Source organism: Poecile atricapillus, chromosome Z (genome assembly GCF_030490865.1).
Source record: "Poecile atricapillus isolate bPoeAtr1 chromosome Z, bPoeAtr1.hap1, whole genome shotgun sequence".
NCBI lineage: Eukaryota > Metazoa > Chordata > Aves > Passeriformes > Paridae > Poecile > Poecile atricapillus.
The window spans coordinates 16914906-16935416 of NC_081289.1; the positions used below are offsets into that span (position 1 = coordinate 16914906).

The following is a 20511-nucleotide window of genomic DNA, read 5'->3' on the forward strand; positions in this document are numbered from 1 at the left end:
CCTGGGAGGGAAGAAGAGGCTGAGGCAAGGCTCTACCTGGAGAACCCCAAAAACACAAGGTGAAGGTGGATCATGCGATAAATTAAACAACCCAGATTACAGCTTGTGAAGATGCAGCTGAAGGAGCTGGGGAGGCTCAGCCTGGAGAAAAGGAGGCTCAGGGGGAACCTTCAGGCTCTGCACAACTCCCGGACAGGAGGGGCAGCCAGGCTCTGCTCCCAGGGAACAAGGGACAGGACAAGAGGAAACGGCCTCAAGACTGGATGCTTGTGACTGGTTTAGGAGGCAGTCATGAGGGAAGAGACTGTTCAAGAGTGTGTGCAGTGATGGAAAGGGACTGAGAGTTCAAACAACCCACTAGGCCTTCTAACTTTCCTTTATGGACCAAAGTTTCAAATAAAACCCAAATAAGGAAATTTGGTTTAGTTCAGGGTTGGGGTTTTTTTTTTGTTTTGTTTTGTTTTTTTTTTTCCATTTCAGAGCCTAACTATCCTGCTGTAAAGGATGCTGAGAAGTTCAGGGGAAAACTGATTCAGAGGACAAAGTTCTGTTTCATGTGAGGTCTGGTGATATGGCTTCTATGTATGTGTCTGTGAAACAAACCTTATCAGGCTCCAGCACACAGTATTGATTTATCAGTTATTATCAGATTATAAACCCATAATGATTTAGATACATTGCTTATAAATCATACTCAGGCAGCACTTCTGACTAATCTGTTCCATGACTATCAAAGGTTCCTCTTTCCCCCCTCAAAGGTTTTTGTGTTTCTGCACTTAACACCATTACCAGTGTTTAACGTCATAAGGGAAAAGATCAGTAGTGTAAGATTACAGTCCCAAACTTTGTTTTTTTTAGGTGCCTTTGAATGTAACAAAACCCTGCAAACAGCCTGTATAAACATTGTTTTCAACAGACCCATGTAGGTTCGCAGACCCTTTCTGTGTTGAACTTGGAGGGAATTTTCTAAGTGGGAATAAGGCACAAGACCAAGAGCATAGCTCTTAGAAGGAAATGTCATGCACAGAACTCTGTGTCTGAGTGTTCTAAATGTATTTTTAGGTTTTCGAACCTTGTTTACATTTCAATTAAAATCTGTGAGGCTTCCCCCGACCTGAAATAGAGGACAAAAACACTGTCATCCAAATATACTGCAGCAAACACGTGGGTAATAAAAAAGGAGTTTAAGGTAATAAAGGCAACTCAGGTTTTCCATCTGTGGAATTGTTGGATCAAGCAGGGAATAGTTCAAGCAATGGAGGAATAGCAGCTCCTTAACTACTGTTACAGTAAAGTATGGAAACATTCTTGTAAAAAGCATTGATCATATTTTTTTAGATTTTATTTTGAGTTCATGTTCATGCATTGTCAATATCACCAAAATTTAACCATTAAAGTTAAGCCATTAAAGTACTTTGTGGGTGGAGCAGGTTAGAATTTGAGTTACATTTTTGAAGCTGTGTGGTTGCAGTTACATTAACCCCAAAACATCTTATACTGATACATGTACTTCTTGTTTATCTTCCTTTCGGGTGAATAGGCTGTGTAAGATCATGCAGAGGAGTACAAAACAGCCACAGCACAAATTATACCCTCTATTCTCATGAGAACCAGCAAACCTTTCATACCTGTGTAAGTCCATTTTTGGGCATTCCTTAGTAAATTCCCTCTTCTTTGACCAATAAGGTTTTTTAATATCTATTAGTTAAAAGAATGGCAGAGTGTAATCTTCATTTTCTTGTTTATTCTGAAAGGCAAGAAGAACAGTGGCTGAAAACAGGCTTTGAAGCTGCACTGAAAGAGGTGACTTAGTAACTTCCTTTTTAGTGTTTCTCAGCCTTCCCCAGAGCCATAGCACAGCGTGTGACTGTTCTGGAGGCAGGCAAAGCTGAGACAGCATGCAAATAATTGTGGTGAAGCTGCTCTTTCCATAGCTCCGAGGGACAGGCTCACAGATGGCAGGGGATGTCACTTACGCGGCCGTGGCAATGCTGCCGAGGGAAAGGCCACACACTCCTTCAGGAACATCAAACCCAGGTAAAACATCTTGGGCATGCACTGTTTGCTCTCTTGTGCACTCTCTCTCTCTCTCTTTTTCTCTTTCTCTCTTTCTCTCTTTCTGTCTCACATTTTAAATTGGGTAAAACTAGAAGAAGGCCATAGGATGCTGCATGGGAAGGGCGAGAAGTTGGAATAGTGGATGAGATCCTCGCAGTACAAATCAGCCAAACTGCTCCCAAATCACAATCACCAAGGAGCAGCAGCTCAGGTCTGGTCCCAGGCTTTAAGTAACAGAATGAGAAAGAAAAAGTGTTCATTGTTTGAATAATGAGCATAATGTTTCTTTTAAAATTAGTAATATGATCAAGACAATGCTCCACTGAATTACGACCTAGCCCACAAATCAGATCAGTGTTTATGTTCATGGAAAAGGAGCAGTAAATTAACCAGTAAATCAGGAAACTAGTGGCAGTCAAAAGTGCAGTCACTGTCACTGAAGGAAGTACTGAATGTCCCCTAAAAACTTCCTGCTCTTTCTCTTTAATTTTCCAGTGGTGATTCTCCAGAACCAAATTATCAATCTGTGATCACTTCCTATATTTGTAAAAACAACCCAAAGGATTGAGCCAATATTCAGGGTAAGGAGATGTTCTGAACTAAATTTTCTGAAGAAGTAACATTTCTACTACTTGGAAAAAAATTCATTCATGAAAGCATTTGGACAAAATTCTGGATCACATCTAATATGAATGACAGCTTATTATGAGCAAATAGGAAATGCTTGTGGCATCAACTAAGGATATCTTCATGCTTTCATTAGTAATGAATGTATTTAATCCCTTAAGGAAATAACATTGTGTAATGAATATTTTTAGATGTTCTGCTTAGAATGGAGATTGATAGTGACGATGGTGCTCTGAATACATGCACTTAAGTGACAGAAAAGAATATCTTTCATATATTTTTACAAGACTGGTATCAAAAAGATAAAAATAAGTTCACTTTATTATATTTATGATATGAAATACTACCTTAGACTGTGTGTCCATGCACCCATGGATGTTGTTTGCACTGCTGTAACCTGTGCAACACAAAGAGGGCTTGCCTGTAATTTTACCCAGTATCCAAAGTGATAAAACTTGTTTGTGAAGGGAGACAGACATCAAATCTTGATTAGAAGACATCCAAAACTATTCCTAAATCACGCTGCCTAAAGGAAAAGCTCAACTTTGGACAGGCCAGTTCCAATGAAATTTATCATTAACATGTGGATGGCTCTTAGGAAACTTTTGTTGAACTGATTTTAACTCATGATATTTTCTCACATGAAGTTACTGGCCATGGTAATTAAGTGATTTCTCAATGCCCTTTTCCCTTTAAATATTTAACTTCTCAAAAATGCTTATCATTTTTGTGGATGTTCTTCTGTTCATAGTCCAGTGCTTCCATCTCCTTTAAAAAACAGGCACTAGAGATCCACCCAATATTTCTACAAGTCTTGGTTATGCTGTCTCAATTGTAGAGACAAAAATCTCTTACATAATATTTTCTTCACTGTTTATAGCTCCCAGTCTCACTATCCCCACTCTTATGTCTGATTATACTCAAATATATTTTGTTTGACTGGGTTTGGATTACAGTTGGACTTCAGCTGTCACTCAGGGGCTCTGAATGACAAGGATGAGGGGATTCTTGGCTGCTCTGCCAGAGGGTATTGAGGAGGATTTAGCAATGGCACTATGGTAGGTGCAGGTGCTGTTACTGTGCAGGTGCTTCAAAACAGGTGTTCAAAAGTAGAAAAGTGTTCCCAAATCCCAGCAAGGATAAAGACACCTGGGAATCCATTTTCCAGTGGAAGACTCCAGTAGTTTTTGTGTCCCAGTTCCCTCACAGATAATTTGAGAGTTGCCTGATTATAAATAGTGAGTGGCTACACAGAACCTTCCTTGGGAGAAGAACAAGCCAAGGAAAGTTCAAATCCATCACCAAACTAACCCACAAGTAGTTGTAGCATGCTATTGGTTGTGCCCTTAACTTCTTATTCCCTTTCTTAACCTCCTGGGCTGCTCCGGTGTTGACCAGGTCCACCTGGAGCCTCTCCAGCTTCCCCCAGACCCCTGGAGGTGCTGGCCCACATCTGGACACAACATTCTCTAATCACAGAATCACTGAGTTGGAAGAGACCTTCAAGATCATCGAGTCCAACCCAGCCCTAACACCTCAACTAAACCATGGCACTGAATGCCACATCCAGTCTTTTTTTAAACACATCCAGGGATGGAGACTCCACCATCTCCCCAGGCAGACCATTCCAGTATTTTATCACCCTTTCCATGAAGAACTTTTTCCTAACATCCAACCTAAATTTCCCTTGGCTCAGCTCAAGGCTGTGTCCTCTCGTTCTGTCAGTTGCTGCCTGGAGAAAGAGACTGACCCCCACCTGAGTGTGATAGGTGATAAGGTCACCTCTGAGTCTCCTTTTCTCCAGGCTAAACAACCTCAGCTCCCTCAGCCGTTCCTCACAGGGTTTGTGTTCCCAGTCCCTCACCAGCCTCGTTGCCTCCTCTGGACGCGCTCAAGTGTCTCAACGTCCTTCCCGAACTGAGAGGCCAGAACTGGACACAGAACTCATAGAGCAACCTCACCAGTGCTGAGCACAGGGGGAGAATGACCTCCCTGCTCCTGCTGGACACACTACTGCTGACACCCCTCCAGCAGCACTCGCTGTCTGCACTTTCACCAAACAGAAGCTTCCAATAAACAGAGATGTTTTTTCTGCACCTGACAACAGGCACAGGGAAGTGAAATTTCAGTTTTAGTGACTGACTGAGATCTCCACCTTGTTGTTGAATTAGGTGAGGGTGTGGAAGCATCCGGCAGACTTAAGCTTATGCTGACTTCTGAGGATTCACATTCAAATAATTGTGTGCCCATACACACTGTAATAGAAGGAATAACTTTGTTTAAATGTTCAGCTTGCATTGATAATTATTTTTTTACAGACTTAGAGACTTGGAGATTCTTTAAAGGAATGAATGTTCATTTGAGAGACAAATTATTTACTAATTGTAGAAGAATGTCTAAAGTACTTATTTTAGAAGTACCTCTGTTTACAGGGCTAGTGCATTTAAAAGTCCTGAGTGTTTTTGGAAAATTATTTACATTCTAAGAAGAAAAACTTTTAAGGCATTTGATTTGAGAACAATTACATTTAATTTACAAATTTTCTGTAGTTCACTGAACTAATAAATTGAAATAAAGCAAAAAACCAAATGTGTTAGGTCAGATTCTCTAAAGTGTAGACTGTCTCCCCTACATGAATTACCCTTATTTGCCAATCAGGTTCTCAGTGTTTTTGTTTTTGTTTTACTGTAAAACCTCTCCACACTTTAGCAATTCTCATATGAAATGCTGCCTTATTTTAACCTAATGAGACTCTCTTCTTCTGCCAAGGTTTTCCCTGATCAGTGAAGTTTAATACAATACCTCTTTTTAAAAGCCCCAGTGGTCACAAACTAGGGTGGTAGCACAGAAGCTTATTCTTGAATCAGATGGATAAAATCTCTCCATTTATGGAAGCAAAAGCAGTGTCCCAAAGGTCCAGACACCTTCCATAAGACTAACCAGTAGCTCTGCAAAATACCCAGGTAAATGATACTGAAAACATGTTCAGAAAGAATCCATGTGCCTTGAACCCACACCGTGATATTTTAATGCCCTTTTTGATTCTGTTTTGGCAATGTGCTTCTGGAAAAGGATGTCTTCAGCCATCAGGTCCATTCCTCTGCTGCTACAGGCACCACCTGTAATATCCTGGGATAAACAGTCATGAGTCAGGAATGCCCCAGGAGTTACCTTGCTGCAGCAGCATTTCTCTAAATGCTGGTTTTCCTTTTGGCGTCTCTCTGCCCCACAAAGCAGTCACGGTCTGGTGCCCCTCCAGCCCCTGTGGTACCTTCTGAGTTGGCTTAGCAACAGAGATGGGATGCTTGCCATGGATCGGATCCAGGTCTTTCCCATCCTTCAGCCTGTTTGTCTGGCTTCTGCTCCAGCCACACAGCACTCAACAGTTCAAAGCGTATGGAGGAGGCTTTTCCTGCCTGACAGCAGGAGGAAGTGGTAAATCATCATCTTGCCTGTTGTTGCCTAGGAAAAGGAAAATGCTGAACAGGCAGCCCTGCAAACACACACCGCTTTTCATAGAGGCTCAGCCTTTATTGTTCCTCTATTCGGTGATTTGCACAGCCACAAATGTGAGCGTTGCCCTCTCCTTACAGGAAGCACGATCACATACGCTGAGCTGCACGTGAAGAGACCCCATGGAAACAGCAGAGCAGAGACTTCCGCTCCTGGTACTGTACAATTTGGTTACTAATTATAGATCTAGTTTTTCCTATTGCCCAACAGTGAAACCTGTTATCAAAAGCCTTTATGTACACTCTCTCAATGAAGGACTGATCTATCATTTCATCTGCTGCTTTTTTTTTCTGCTGGGTTCTCAGATTCTTCACTTTCCTAAATATTGATAGACATGTTTTAAAAATAATTTCTAAAAATGCCTTTGTGCCCTGCATGGAAAATGTATTAAAGCAAAGTAAAATTCCATGTTTTTTTAGAGCCCTCGTGCAGGAAGAGTCCCAGGGATGTATTTGGCTTTGGAAGCAGGGTAATGCATGTCTGTGTGCCATTAGTGCCCTGGTGATTCTCACCCTCCCTGGACTGAAGGACCTGCCTGCCAGGGAAAGGGAACATTATACCAGATAGCTCAGGTAGCCAGAGGACGGAGCAGTTGCTCATCTCATACAGGCAAGGTCAGGGAAACACAGGTTATGACAGTGTAAGTCTGTGTCTCGTGGAACTGGCACCTTTACCCCAAATTTCCTCAGGTTCTGAAGCTTCCTGAGTGTTTCCCTCCAACACAGGGTGAATGCCAAACAGCTGCAGAGATGCTTGCTTTGATGCACTTCCCTGTGCCAGGGAGTGTCAGAATGGGGCTTTTTTTCTGATGCATTTAGGGAAGTTATCTTTGAGGTGCAGGACAGGAACAGCTACATTTGGAAACAGAGAGGAGGAACACTCCACAGCCCATCCCCGACACCCCAGCCCATCCTTGATACTTTCCCTGAATTGCTCTGCAAAGTCCTGCCGGTGTGTGTGGGTAGGTGTGAGGAGGCAATGCTTGAGAAAAATAAGTCAAAGGAAAAAAGGCAAATTCTTAATGGTTGACAATCACTTGCTCTATGTGACCAAATGTTTTGATTTCACTTCCATGTATGCAAAATGGATGCAGATTTTTAATAAGTAAAATGCCACTGCATCCTCCTGGCAGCAGACTGATTTTAGGCAGATGAGTTCTCTGTTGTTTACCCAGTGATAATTTTAAGAGTGCCAGGACATTAAGCTGCTCTTCCTCCTGCATCCCTCCAGACTGTCGGCACAGGTGCTCAGCCTGGTTCTATGTGGCACTGGTCCTGGCAGTCCTTGTGCTCATCCTACTGGGAGTCGTGGCCATACAGGCCAAGCAATGTGAGTAGATCCTTCCTCCTGCTTCATCCCTTCATTGCAGACATGCTTAAACCTCTGAACGAGCTGAGAGAAAAATTCCCTTAGTGTTGCACTGAAAGGTGTCAACTTGTACACAAATACAGGAATACTTGACAAGGGCCTGAGTGACAGGACAAGGGACAATAGCCTCACACTGACAGAGAACAGATGTAGGTTGGATATTAGGAAGAAATTCTTCCCTGTGAGGGTGGTGAGGCCCTGGCACAGGATCCTTAGAGAAGCTGTGGCTGCCCCATCCCTGGCAGTGTCCAAGGCCAGGTTGGATGGGCTCTGAGCAACCTGGAATAATGGAAGGTGTCTCTGCCCATAGCAGGGGTTTGGAATGAAATTATCTTTAAAGTCTTTCCAAGCCAGGCCATTTAATGAACATCTTCGAAGGAGGGCTTTGCTCACTGAGCTTTACTCACTGAGTTTGCTCACAGCTGTTTCTGTACCAGGTAATGTACGCAGAAACATCCTCACATTCACTGTACAGCACTGGGTACAAAGACTGAATTTCTTCATTTCTTTATCTTTGTTGTTAACCATGATCTCTCTCTCTCTTTTTTTTTTCCCTTTTTTTTTTTTTTTTTTGCTTACTTTGGGCCATTCAAGTTTTGAAGGGCAGAGCGGGAAAATCAGAAAGTTTGCCCCAGTATGGTCTGAACACCAGCAGTGACATTTCTTCAGAGAGGACTGTCTCAGCAGCACTCCTGAAATGGCTCATGGAGGAGCTGTGTGAAAATGGACAGGGTAAGGTGCGTTAGTCCTTCCCAGCATAGGGGACATGTGGTGTGCAAAGCTCTGTTGTCTCTGTTCCCATTTCTGTGACTCCCTGCAGTTTATGGGAAGTCACTGGTGCTACCCAGGAAGCATGGTGTTCCTGCAGAGCAGTGATAGCAAAATCTAAACTAACATTTTAACCATGATAGTCTCACTCCTCTTTTGGTATAAAGTTTCCAGTATTTTCATTACATTTCTTTCTGCCAGGAGCTGCTGTCAGAAATGCCATATATCCTCCTCTTGTCCTGGAGAATACTTTCCAGACAATGATTCATAAACAGGGGGAGGAATTCCATTAATTGTAGGAGCTAAAGGTTGCCCCTGTCCACCCACAGGGACAACATGTGAGTTGTGTCCCGCCGGGTGGCAGCTGCACAGGAGCAGATGTTACTTCTTCTCTGAGGAGGCCAGGAGCTGGGAGGACAGCCAGAAAAACTGCCTGGCCAGGAAATCCCAGCTGCTTGTCATTGAGGATGAAATTGAGATGGTGAGTCTTGCAGCAGCCCTAAAAGCATGTGACAGGCCTCAGCCAAACACTTCTCCAAGAGAAAATGGCCTGGATGTCAAAAGTACAGGTAGACAAGCAAGAGCCCCACCAGGGAAAGGATCTGACCCTCCCTGCACAAGAGCTGAGTTTGGGAATATCAGCAGAGCAGAGCTGAAGAGGAGAAGCACAAAAGGTGCCAAGTGTGGAAGCCAGAGTAGTTTTGACTGGGAGGAGGAAATGCTGGGACTTTCCACTCGTTTCTACCGCTTGGCTCTGGGAAGAGAGGAGCCTGGTCATGTGTATGGGCTGATGTAAGAGGCTGCTCTGCCGTGGCTGCATCCCTGTCCTTGCTCTTCAAGAGGAAATAAAAGCTGTGCATGAGGCAGGACAGTGACCTGGGCACAGCAGGAAAGCTCTTCTGTCAGGTAACATCCTTCTAATCATTCCACAGGAATTTATAGACAACAAAGACAAAGATACCAAATATATTTGGATTGGCTTGGACACTGAAGACATGGAGAAAACATGGAGTTCAGTGGAAGATCACACAGTAAAAAAAAAGAGGTGATGATTTGTGGGGGGAGGATATCTTTGGGGAAAGCGAAGTGTGGTCTCCCTGCTTAGAAATACAGCTCTGAATCTGAGCTAATTACCCAAAGAACAGATCGAACCCTGCAGCCTCAGGTACATATTCAGAGTCTATTTCATGCCCAGTTTCAGGTCAACAGGTTCCTGCCGGGCACTTTTGGAAACTGATTTCTGCCTCCAGGACCAACCACAGCTACAGCTCATACATTTATTAATACAGAGATATCATTACACACTTCTGCTGAAATCCCTGCCAACAAACTCTCACTTTACAGACCATGCCTCTGTTGAAGGTGATGCCTGTCACATAGCATTGGCTGGGATCTGAGCAGCTTTCTTCAGCATTGTGGCTGCATGGGGAGGATTCTTCTCCTTTTAACACTAATAATCCCAAGCATCCATCTCTCAGAAGCCAGCAGTCCCTGCTGGGGGTGCCCAACCCACCTCTGCACAGCTGCTGTGCTTCAAGGGGCTGCTGGAGTGGGCATCATCCCTCCCTCTCACTCAGAGCACCACCAGGATGAGTTTAAAGCTGAGTTTAAAGCTGACAACTGCATTCCTTTTGGTCTCTCAGCAGGACAGCTCTAAGAAGCATCGAGGCTGACAAGAACTGTGCTGTCTATAGAAGGAAAAATGTAATCCAGGCAGATAACTGCCAGACATTAAAGGAGTGGATCTGTAAGAAGAACGCAACCTTGCTGGTGCTCTGAGCTGCATTTCCAGACAACAGGCAGAGCTTCTTGTCAGAAGACCCATTTTACAGACAAACCTACTTGTGGTGTAAATAGTTTTGATCAGACTTGCAGGGAAATTTGCACTTTGCTGGGCTCTCTAAGAAGTCAGAAGACAGCTCCTGTAACAGGGCTGTAAACTGGCACATGAGGATTTTGGGGAGCTGAGCCTTCACACAGACAGATTTTGGCAGCAGCTGCCTCAGGAAAGGTCAGAGGAGAAGAGATACTTGTGAGGAGGAGCCCTGTGCACGTGAACTGTGTGATGTGCAGGAATTATGGCCCCTGTGGGGGATGAAGAGTGTGCTGGGCCCACTGCTGTCACCCCTGCCCGCAGACAGCTGCTGAACTGAGGACTTCTTAGTTGGGTTTCAGGATTTTAGTGTTTTCTGAAGTCTGTGGGTTTGTTTTCTTTTCCTTGGGGTCTAACTGTGACTCACAGAAGCCACTTCAGGGCTGGAAAAAAAATGCATTTATTGGACAGTGTCTTATTTAAAGCTGCTGCAGAGCTACTGGGTGTAGACAGGAGACCAGGCATGGAATGACTTGTAACAATCGTGGTTAATCTGCTGATTGCTCCCATCTTCTTCTGGTGCTGAGCCTTGGAACCTGAAGGGATTAACTAGCGAAGGGGCTTGGACTGTAAGACAACATTGCAGTGCAAGGAAATGAAGTTTGTAAGCTTCCTCTCCACCTATATTTTGTCCCTTTACATTGTAAGTTCCAACCACAGTTATGCTATAATGAGCCATAAGACTGGTGAAATGAATGCCTGGGAGTGGATTCAGTAAATGCATTACTTAGGTATTGAAGTGTCATGAATAAATACTATTTCTAGGTCTAGAACACAAAAATGCTAAGAGCACTCTGACCCAGTGCTTTTATTAGATTCAGATTATTTGACAAAAGTAAAGAAATGTCATGAATTGAAGGTGTTTCTCTAACAAAAATGGCACCGACTGGAATTTGAGTCCTTACAGCAATGAGAAGAGAAACAAATGTAACATGGCTTTTGAGATGGTGAGCCTTTACCTCATCTTTGTTGTGATGCACACAAATAAAAGCAGCTGCAGTTTCACAGAGATGTTTTTTCACGCCTGCACATGCCTGGGGAGGGTTAATGTTCAGCACTTTAGGGCTGCAGATTAAAAAGTGAACTGTCCCCTCAGGGACTTCCCTTTAAACAATAACAACAAAAAAACTCCAACACAGATTTACCCCACAGAATGCAGCATCAGGAGCTCAAGACTGATGAGAAACTGCTGTTATGTAAGAGGAAACAACAAAAATCCCCCAAATTCACAGCATGTGAAGAGGATTGGTTTGATCATTCTAGAGAGAAGCAAAGAAAAGGAAAGAGTCTAAAATGAGTAAGTTAATAGTCTATACCTATATAATACATGCTTTATAGAGAGATAATTTCTCTTTGCTGAGAAATTTTCAGGGTACTCACAGCACACCCTTCTCCATGCAGTAGAGTTGACAATTGCTGGTTTTATGGCAGATCTTTCTTGATTCATGCTGAATTTAACAAGAAAAACTAACTCCTGCATGCTGGATTTTCTCAAATTAGTTGTGGTGTTTAGGTTTTAACAATATTCACAAAACATCTACTATTTGGACCTTCTTGCTATTATTCATGTAAGTTTTTGCAGGGCCTTACTGAAGCTCTCACCTACAATTTAAGCAGTCACTTATTTAAAAAGAAAAAATAAATTACCACTGAAGTACTTCATCAAACTCCACTCTGAGTAAAGCAAGTTGTCAGAGTTTGCAGCTTGACCCTTCTTTGCTTAACATCACTGAAGAAGATGCTATCCCTGAGGAGTCAGATTTCAGAAGAGCCTTCACTGTAACCTCTTTTATAAAGTCTGACCCATTATGAGGCATTAGAAAGGGAAAAGAATTCTTTTTTGGATCAAATGTCCTGTTTCATGTCAGCCCCAACATTATGATTAAATATTTTTTTCATGTTCAAAACCTGAATATTTTACTTCGCTTCAAATTTTTTTTTCACCAAAATGGTGCCTGAGATGAAAAAGACTTTTAATGTCTCAATATTTAGATACAAACCACTGTAATTCAAGGGCTCTGTAAAGACATTTATTAAGTATCTTTTCAGGACTATTGCACATTCCATATCCTTCAGAATCAAGCTAATTTAAAAACATTTCAGAATAATACTCTCCCCCCAACATATAAATTAATAGAAAATTAGGCTTTTCATACTGTAGAGTTCCTGTTACTGTGCCTATAAAGAATACAAGCAATTAAGAAAAGTGTAATCCAGCAAAATTAGTGGTTATATTTAAATAAACATCTGAAACATGTGTGCGGTCCATGTGCTACAGTAAAGTCCTTCTGTCACAGAAAATGATGAAGGTGAACTTCCCATTTTTCCTTCTCTAGAAACTTAATAGTTATATTCCTTCCAGGAAAATTTTCTTCCTCTGGGTCAAATGACACTTTGAATCTTTAGATAACCTACTAGACACGAGTGGGACTCAGACAATCAAAGGGATTGTGCCCTAATTCTGTTCAGGCTCCCAGCAATCTTAGAGTACTGGAGGCTGCTGCTGAAAATGTCCTCTACACAAGGAATCACTGACTGTACATCTGGAAATGTCATATATATTCTATTGCTCAGAAGCCTCACAGTGTGACAGGCACAGGGCATGAGGAAAACACAGAGAAACATCCCTTGCTGGTAATTCTCTCATTCACTTCTGACTTTGCCTCCTTGCACTGCTTTACATATTAATGCCTGCAGCTTCACTATCACTCTTCCAGTTCTAACTCCTCATCCCCCACCTCCATCAGTGCAGATGCTCACGTAAATAAATATTCACAATCTATTGTGACCTTTTTTTGGCTAAAGAAAGTGTTGTGAGGATCACTTGAGGTGCAGTGCAGCTACATAAATTAGCTTGACAGCATTATCACCAGGACTTAACAAGATTAATGTAACATAACATTAACAAAACATGGAATACAATGCAAGGTGCATCCCATCAAACATGGAGAGAGGAATCTACTGTGATCCTGTCTAAAACAACAGTGTTCACTTCTGCACCCTGTAGCCACAAGGCAATGGCAGTCCTCCAGACAGACCCACTCCACCCCCCATCCCTGCACAGAGGCTGGCAAAAGGAAAAGCAGAACAAAAACCTCCAACTGCACACCCAAAAGGGAAAGAAAGAACAGCTGCTCCTACAAGAGAAGAGTAAATGGAAGAAATATTGATGGCCCAACAAAAAGGAAACTACAGCTGGGCAGTAGCTGGAATAATGGGGCAAGGAAATGACTCATTGAGATGCTGTAGAGAGCCTTTTAAATGGTATCTTTAAAGCCTTCCTCCATGGGTGTAGAATTCTGGCTACCAGAAAAGTCATTCACCTCTGGGTAGGATCTGGCACACATTCCCAGGTCCCAGAGTATAGACACAGCCTGTGTAGGCATCATATCAGAGCTCTGAGGTGTCAGGGGTGGTGGCTTGGCCCACCTTTATTGAGCTGAGTTGATATTCAAGCTACACACCCACTTCCTGGTTAAAGAACATCCCGAGGCTGAGACTCCTTTGGACTCCAGATAGGCACAGCTCCCAGAGCCTTTTACTTCAAACCTGCCAGGGAGAAGGGAAGACAGGATTACTTGGACACCCTCAATCAAATATTGCAATAGAGCAAAGACAGCTACGGGGATCTCAGGTTCTCTTTGAATAAAGCCTGATTTATCTCAGGCAAGGTACCACAGGACAATGATGTTTCGTGCCTTGAAGAGAACACCGTGGAGATTGTCTTTTCTTAATGATATCTTGTGATAAGAAGACAAAATTCAGGACTTGTACTCCTGCATCTTGTTTGGTGGTCACTTAATGTGAAATACACCCGTAGGGCAGAGACTGAAACCCGGGTTTGCTCTTCTCAGGGATGCCATGCCATCAAGATGGGCACCACCACTTTGCATTTCCACATCCTCCTATACAGCTAAAAGGTTCCAGCAGGAGCTGTGAAGCAAGTGTACCTCTCATTTCTCCCTTGCTCAGAATCTAAAAGGCACCATGGTTAAGGGATTGGGGAAAAACAAGAAGCAAACCTCAGTTTCCACACTATAGGTGTCCCTACATAAGAGGTAAGGGACTCCTTCAGCAACTCTGTTTTCAAACAAAGTGCTATAAAATTCTGTGGATAGGCCAAGAAAACTAGGATGGCCTCTGGAAAAGCCAAGGGACAAATCCCCACCAGTGTAGTAACACCTGAGCTTAGATATCAAGGTGTTTGCCCTCCCCTTCAGGAGGGGCAGTTTGAGGCAAGCAGTGAGGCAGAAGTCCAAGAATGGGAAGAAACTCACTGAAAATGAAAGCATCAGTGGATGTCTTATTGCAGACAGGGGATAAAAGAGTGGGAAGGACTGCAGTTTTCAATTTGAGGTGCCCACGTGTTCCTCATATCTCACATTAAATGCCTTTGTCAGATCAAGCCTTCAGGGCTTGGGGATGAAGTGACTATAGTTACACATCATCAGTAATGTCACAGACTTAAAAGTATTTAAATTTTCCACTTTTTAAGGTAGTTTCAGAGTTGTGAAATCTCAGTGCTTATGCCTATTAATGGTAATTCTGCCAACTCCTGCCAGCAGCTGCTGCAGGATGAGCTGCAGCAGCCTCTGAGGAGATGGGATGGCTGCCAGGGAGAGGAACAAAGTGCCCCACACCTGGCACTGGTGGCACAGAACAAGCAGCTCATACAACACAAATTCACATCTTCCTTTCCCTCCAGCAGCCTCTTTCAGAAGAACATTCTATAAAAATGAAAACATTTTTATATGGAGTTTACATGGAGTCTTAGCAGTCTCCCTTAGCAGTCTTTGCTATAAACCTCACACAGCTTACATGCAGGTTTGTACTTTTGCAAAATATATTCTATAATGAGGAATTTGTATTACTGTAATCTTCCCTTCCTACCCCCAATGCCTTTGGTATTTTGGTGTCTCTTGGTTTCACTTTCTCTAATGTCTGTTACCATGAGCCTGCGTCATGTTGCTCCTCAACATTACAAATTTATCCCCTATCTTCATCTGCCAGTTTTACCAATGCCATGTGAAACCTTCATTGCATTCCATATCCTCTCCATAATCATCCCTTCAACATAATAACAGATATTTCCTACAAGTCATTATTTCTGTATTATTTTTCTTACTCCCCTATAATCAAATATCACCAGCAAAACCCCTCCACATCAACTTACAGTTCGTTGTCTAATGCTTTTCCATTTACCCAAAAGAACTCTTCATTTCTTTTATGGAGTCCAATCCATGGGTTTTGCTTTGTTATCTTCATCATAAAGCTCTGTAGGAATAAACCCACATGAGAAAAGAAGTTCTCCATGTTCAGTCCAGCTATCAAAATACAAAGTCCTTGATCCAGGGCAAAAGCAAAACAACATTCTAGCCTTGCAGAAGAAACAATATTAAAACCTAAATACAGAGAGACTGGTGACTGGGATAGGGTTGACTGACCTAAAGAGAGGCTATTCTAAAATATCAAAAATATATCTAAAATATCTGCTTTCAAGGTCTGCAACAGGTACAGAAGAATATATTCTCCTACATACATACATATATATATATATATATACCCCTTTGTGCAGGGTGGAATCTTTCCTAATATTGTGGTATAATATAGGAAAAAATGCTGCAAGCTGCACTTTGGGTAACTATTTCCTAACTCCAAAGGTCACAATTAACGCATTTACCAACTTGTGTGTCAGTAACCTATCTCAATATGAGAAAACAGTTGTTTAATTAAAGAAAAATGAGATGCAACAGTGTTTACCCTGATAGATGCCTTCAATTTGAGTGTTTATAACTGTTCGCAGCACCAACTTTAATTCAGACAAGCACTCGGACATTTTCCAAAACATCAACTGCTCAAGCTGATGTTTCCTGTTTTCAGGGAGAAGAGGCAGTTTTCTGCAGGCTGTGACTCACTGTGGTCTTTCATCAGCTTCCTAACTGTTCAGCTGAGGAGGCTGGGAAAGCAGTTCCATGGAAGTGAACTGGGGGGAAACAGGATCTCCCTTTGGTTCCCTTACCAGCTCCTGAAGATTTTCGATGACCAGGAGGGAAGAGTTGTGGGAAGAGCAGTGGCTCTGGCTGGAGTTCCAGTCAGCTTCACTCTCTGAGAGGTTGTAACACTTCCTCTGGAAGTACAGCCAGCCTGATGGACACAGGTCCAGGGGAGGGCACACAGGAGAGTCTTTGCCCAGAGAACGATTTGCTGGGAAAAGACAAAAAACACAATCTACCCATTTCTTCCAGCTGGGAAAGGTTTTACTTTCTGACTGCATCACTTAAAATAATCCCAGTCTAGCCACAGCATTGTTACTTCTGTCCAGCTGAGATAATTACTGTAAACTAATGATACAGTCTGGATCCTGCACCTTCTGCCCCTTGATATATCCTTAAAAAGATAGTCAGGGACAAGTTGTAGAAGTAGCTGAGAAGGTGATAATAAAGTATCACCCAAGGACTCTTCTACAGTTTAAAGATTCCAACAACTCCAGTTTTTGCAGGCATGGCTTCCTCGCAGCTGAATTAGTAACTTTGTTTATTATAGTGTCATTTTTGAAGGACTGCAGATCAGTAGGACAATCTTTCTGTTGTTATTTGTTTTCTTGAACTTGGATTAAGACCAACAGTGATGTGACAAACTTGATACCAAAAGAACAGTAAAATTAAACTGAGCCCTCCCTAACCCCACTGAAGCATGTGGTGATGGCAGCTCTGGCCCCCAGTTTCAAACAACACAGAATCACAGAGAGGCTTGGGTTGAGAGTGACTTCAAAGACCATTTTTTTCCCACCCCTGCCATGGGAAGGGACAGATTCTGTGAGATCTGGTTGTTCCAAGCTCCATCCAACCTGGCCTTGGATGCTTCCAGGTGATGCCTTAAGTTTTAGCTTTCATATTTCTCAGATTCTGTACTGCAGTAATGTATAACTCCGAACTTCATATGAAGTGTTAGCAAATTCTCTTCACAGTTTAGTTAGACAAAACAATCCTTTTCCAGCCCAAGAAACAAGGACACTGTTGCAGCTTCAAGCCCAAAAAGGTATAAATAATGGTGAATTGAGGAGAGCAATCTGGGAGGATGGGACTTCATAACCTGAAGCTGTAATTGGACAATTAACCCCAATGCGTAAATGGACCAAAACTTATGAAAGTGTGGAAAGTCATGAGCGGTCATCCATTTTGGGTCCATCTTGGGTGTAGCCACAGCCAGGATCTTCAATTGCCCAAGGTGTATCCTTTGAAGGCCTTTTAATAAATACCTACTTTATTCCATTAACTCTGTCTAGCATCTGTTCCAGGTAGCCTCTCTAGGCATCACAGGAATGGGGCAGCCACAGCTTTGGGCAGCCTGTGCCAGGGCCTCACCACTCTCTGAGTATAGAATCCCAAACTCTGGTAATTTCTCTGCTAATTATATTTCCTTTTAAAATTCCTTACTTACCAAAATGAATAGATGAAATCAAAATGACAGCAGCAGTAAGGACTCCAGCGACAGCCCGCCACAGCCAGATGTTTGAGAACAGACCTGAAAAAATAAATGTAATGAATTAAAAAACAAAATAAAACAAACAAACAACCCCCCCTCCCCCAAAAAAAAAAAACGAAAAAAAACCCACCAACACCAAAAAAACCCAGAACAACGAATAAGAACCAGCTGAGTGGGAAGTAGAGCCCAGGAGGCACAAAGCTGTTAAAAAAACCCAAAAACATAGCTGTGGAGAGCAGGCTGGGAGCAGAGACATTTAACTTATCTTCACAAGGCTACTTAGCTAACAAGAACTCCGAGTTACTCTAAATTTTACTTACATCATCCAGAACTTGAAGCGATCAAAAGAGAAAGAAACGAGCATGGGAAAAATGACTGCGGACAGTAAGTTTGATACTGACCTGACGCCTAAACATGGCATGGATAAGTCAAATAAAAAAAGCCATCAGTTCTGGAGCCCGAAACGTCTGAGCAATATCCAGCCTTATCCCACAGCCACAGCTTTTTAGTCTTCTTTTGTTCCCCTGTCCCCTCCAGGGCTTTGGAAGCGGACACGGCCCTGCCACTGCCCAGCGTCCGTGGAGCGGCTCCAGAGGAGCTCCCTCCCCTCTCCTGGCACTCTCTGCCCGTCCCCAGCCCGGCACCCCCGGCCAGCTGCGGAGGGATGTCCCGGCTCCCCGCCCTCACGGCAGCCCCTGGCTGTCCCCCGGCCGTCACCTTTGCCGCTGAGGGCCGTGCCGCGGCCCGCCGAGCCGCCGCGCGCGCCGCCCGCCATGGGCGCCCAGCTGCGGGGCCCGGGGTGGGCCCGGCCCCGGGGGCATGGCCACGGAGCGTGGGCTCGGAGCCGGCCCTGGCGCCGGGAACAGTCACTTCGCAACTCCCAGAAACAGGAAACAGCGACGCTTTCAAGGAGAAGTCGGCTCCCACAAGATCTCGCTGAGATCCTCTGCAATAAGCAAATTCCAGGAACTAATACAAAGAGAGAAGGCTTTGGTTTGGTTTGGTTTGGTTTGGTCTGCTGGGGATTTTTTTTGGGGGGGGTTTGTTTGGTTTTTGTTTGGGTTTTTTTGTGTCGGGTGTTTTGGTTTTGTGGGTTTTGTTTATTTCTTTGTTTGTTTGGGGTTTTTAAAATTTATTTAATATTTATTTTCTTCTTTTGTACAGAGGAGGAGAATAAAATCAAGTATTTAAACATTGATTACTTAACCCTTTTTGGGAAACCTGGCCAGTGATTTGCTTTACCTAGAAGAGCATAAAGCCTGATGATGCTGTCTTGCCAGCTGTGGGGATGAAGGTGCAATAGAAATTTCAGCATTGCTTGGAGGACAGGGCCAGACATACCATCCATTTCATCCGGTGGTTTTGCACAATAACTGCTGTTCTTACGACAGATCCGGGCTGTGTTGTGTGTTCAAACAGCCTGAGGAGCACAGCTCTCTCCCAGTCATCATGTGGGCTCTGTGTGAGGAATTCAGCAGTGGTTTATCCAAAGTAAGCATCCTTCTGTACCTGGGCAGGAAACTTCAAACAGAAAACCATGGGAATGGGGGGTTACAACTTAAGCTTTCACTGCAGTCTCCAATTACTTTCATTGTCAAGGATTCTGAGCAGTGCTGAGCTGCTGAAAATCATCTCCAGGTCTTTATGTTTACACCTTATAAAGAACCATATAAACTTTATACTTCCACAAGTATAATTTGAATTGCAATTGATTTTAGCCCTTGCCTGCAGTGGGAGTTAATTTAAGCTTTGAACTGAGAGAGCTGGACTGGTCAAAATTCCCAGGAAGTCACTGAGGTAAGAAAGGAAAATAAAGGGATGGAGAAGAGCCAAAAAGATATGTGTAACAAGGCTTAAGGCATGGTGGCTTCAGGGAGGTTAGGGAACTACAGATCCCCAGGAGAGAGAAGAGGTGATGGATCCAGAGACCACAAGCTGGAGACCAGAGGCTTTGCAAGACATGAATCCAGAGGGGCAGAGGATGAGAGTGGAGTGTGGAATTAGGGCAGCAGGGAGATGATGCAGAGCATGTTTTACACACAAGGAGACAGTGGAACATGGGTGTGTGCACAGCTGGCATTCTAAGAACAGCTTATTCAGCATTTATTCACTCTGAAGGAGTGGCTTGGGCTCCTGCCATTCAGTCCTGCCTGTCATTGAGGTAAAAAATAGCACTGTGGCTTTTAACCACAGAGCACTGAGAAGTGAGCGCTCTCTTCATGTTCACCCATGAGGTAATTCTCTACCACAGAAGGTAATTCTGGCAGCTGCAGGAGATTCTCCAGGCTGGCAAAAAAACCCTGAGAAATGCTGTAAACATAGCTGTGAATCATCTGATCCTCCAGAACTACTGTTATTAATCCCAGATGTTTGTAACTGAGACACTCACCTTCACCTTCACATTCACTGGTCAGTTTGGCTAAGAAGCCTCCAGACAATTCCTGAAATGAAAGTTTAACAAGATAGGAATTTCTTGAAGCCTAAAGGCAGAAATACCCTCCAAACTGAATCACTGGAAAATTACTTTAAAATATTGCCATGATGTAGGGAGAAAAATGCAAGCATTTTAAGGAAAAAGTATGACATTTTACAAAAGGGCTCTCATGGGACTGACTTGAAAAGTCACAGTTGGATCCTGTTGTGCTGCCTCCTGCCTGCTGCTACCCCAAATAATCTTTGATTACCTTTTATTACTCACTGATTATAGAATCATGGAATGATTTGGATTGGAATAGACTTTTTATCTAGTTCCAAACCCTCTGCCATGAGCAGGGATACTTTCCACTATCCCAAGTTTCTCCAAGCCCCATCCAGCCTGG

General features: G+C 43.2%; 2 protein-coding genes across 2 annotated transcripts; one reads left to right on the forward strand and one right to left on the reverse strand.

Moving 5' to 3' along the window:
- The first annotated feature begins 1905 nt into the window (after positions 1–1905).
- LOC131573870 (killer cell lectin-like receptor subfamily F member 1) lies at positions 1906–10745 on the forward strand. Its single transcript, XM_058828202.1, has 7 exons — positions 1906–2037; positions 6279–6353; positions 7429–7527; positions 8161–8298; positions 8664–8815; positions 9267–9379; positions 9981–10745. The coding sequence occupies exons 1-7, from the start codon at positions 1956–1958 to the stop codon at positions 10111–10113; spliced, it is 792 nt and encodes a 263-aa protein (XP_058684185.1). The 5' UTR covers positions 1906–1955; the 3' UTR covers positions 10114–10745.
- A 1475-nt stretch (positions 10746–12220) lies between these two features.
- LOC131572735 (C-type lectin domain family 2 member L-like) lies at positions 12221–18580 on the reverse strand. Its single transcript, XM_058826042.1, has 5 exons — positions 18410–18580; positions 17648–17731; positions 16227–16411; positions 15381–15481; positions 12221–13756 (listed from the first exon to the last, which is right to left on the reverse strand). The coding sequence occupies exons 1-5, from the start codon at positions 18465–18467 to the stop codon at positions 13639–13641; spliced, it is 546 nt and encodes a 181-aa protein (XP_058682025.1). The 5' UTR covers positions 18468–18580; the 3' UTR covers positions 12221–13638.
- Positions 18581–20511: the final 1931 nt, after the last annotated feature.

What these genes read in the sequence shown, in the direction of transcription:
- LOC131573870 (XM_058828202.1), top strand. Translation starts at nt 1,956, where the DNA reads ATGGCAGGGGATGTCACTTACGCGGCCGTGGCAATGCTGCCGAGGGAA. An exon ending in AGCAGAGACTTCCGCTCCTG is followed by an intron (nt 6,354 to 7,428) that starts GTACTGTACAAT and finishes GCATCCCTCCAG; the next exon opens with ACTGTCGGCACAGGTGCTCA. An exon ending in TTGAGGATGAAATTGAGATG is followed by an intron (nt 8,816 to 9,266) that starts GTGAGTCTTGCA and finishes ATCATTCCACAG; the next exon opens with GAATTTATAGACAACAAAGA.
- LOC131572735 (XM_058826042.1), bottom strand. Translation starts at nt 18,467, where the DNA reads ATGGCGGGCGGCGCGCGCGGCGGCTCGGCGGGCCGCGGCACGGCCCTC. An exon ending in GATTTCATCTATTCATTTTG is followed by an intron (nt 16,412 to 17,647) that starts GTAAGTAAGGAA and finishes GTCTTTTCCCAG; the next exon opens with CAAATCGTTCTCTGGGCAAA. An exon ending in AAAGCATTAGACAACGAACT is followed by an intron (nt 13,757 to 15,380) that starts GTAAGTTGATGT and finishes TCTCCCTGGCAG; the next exon opens with GTTTGAAGTAAAAGGCTCTG.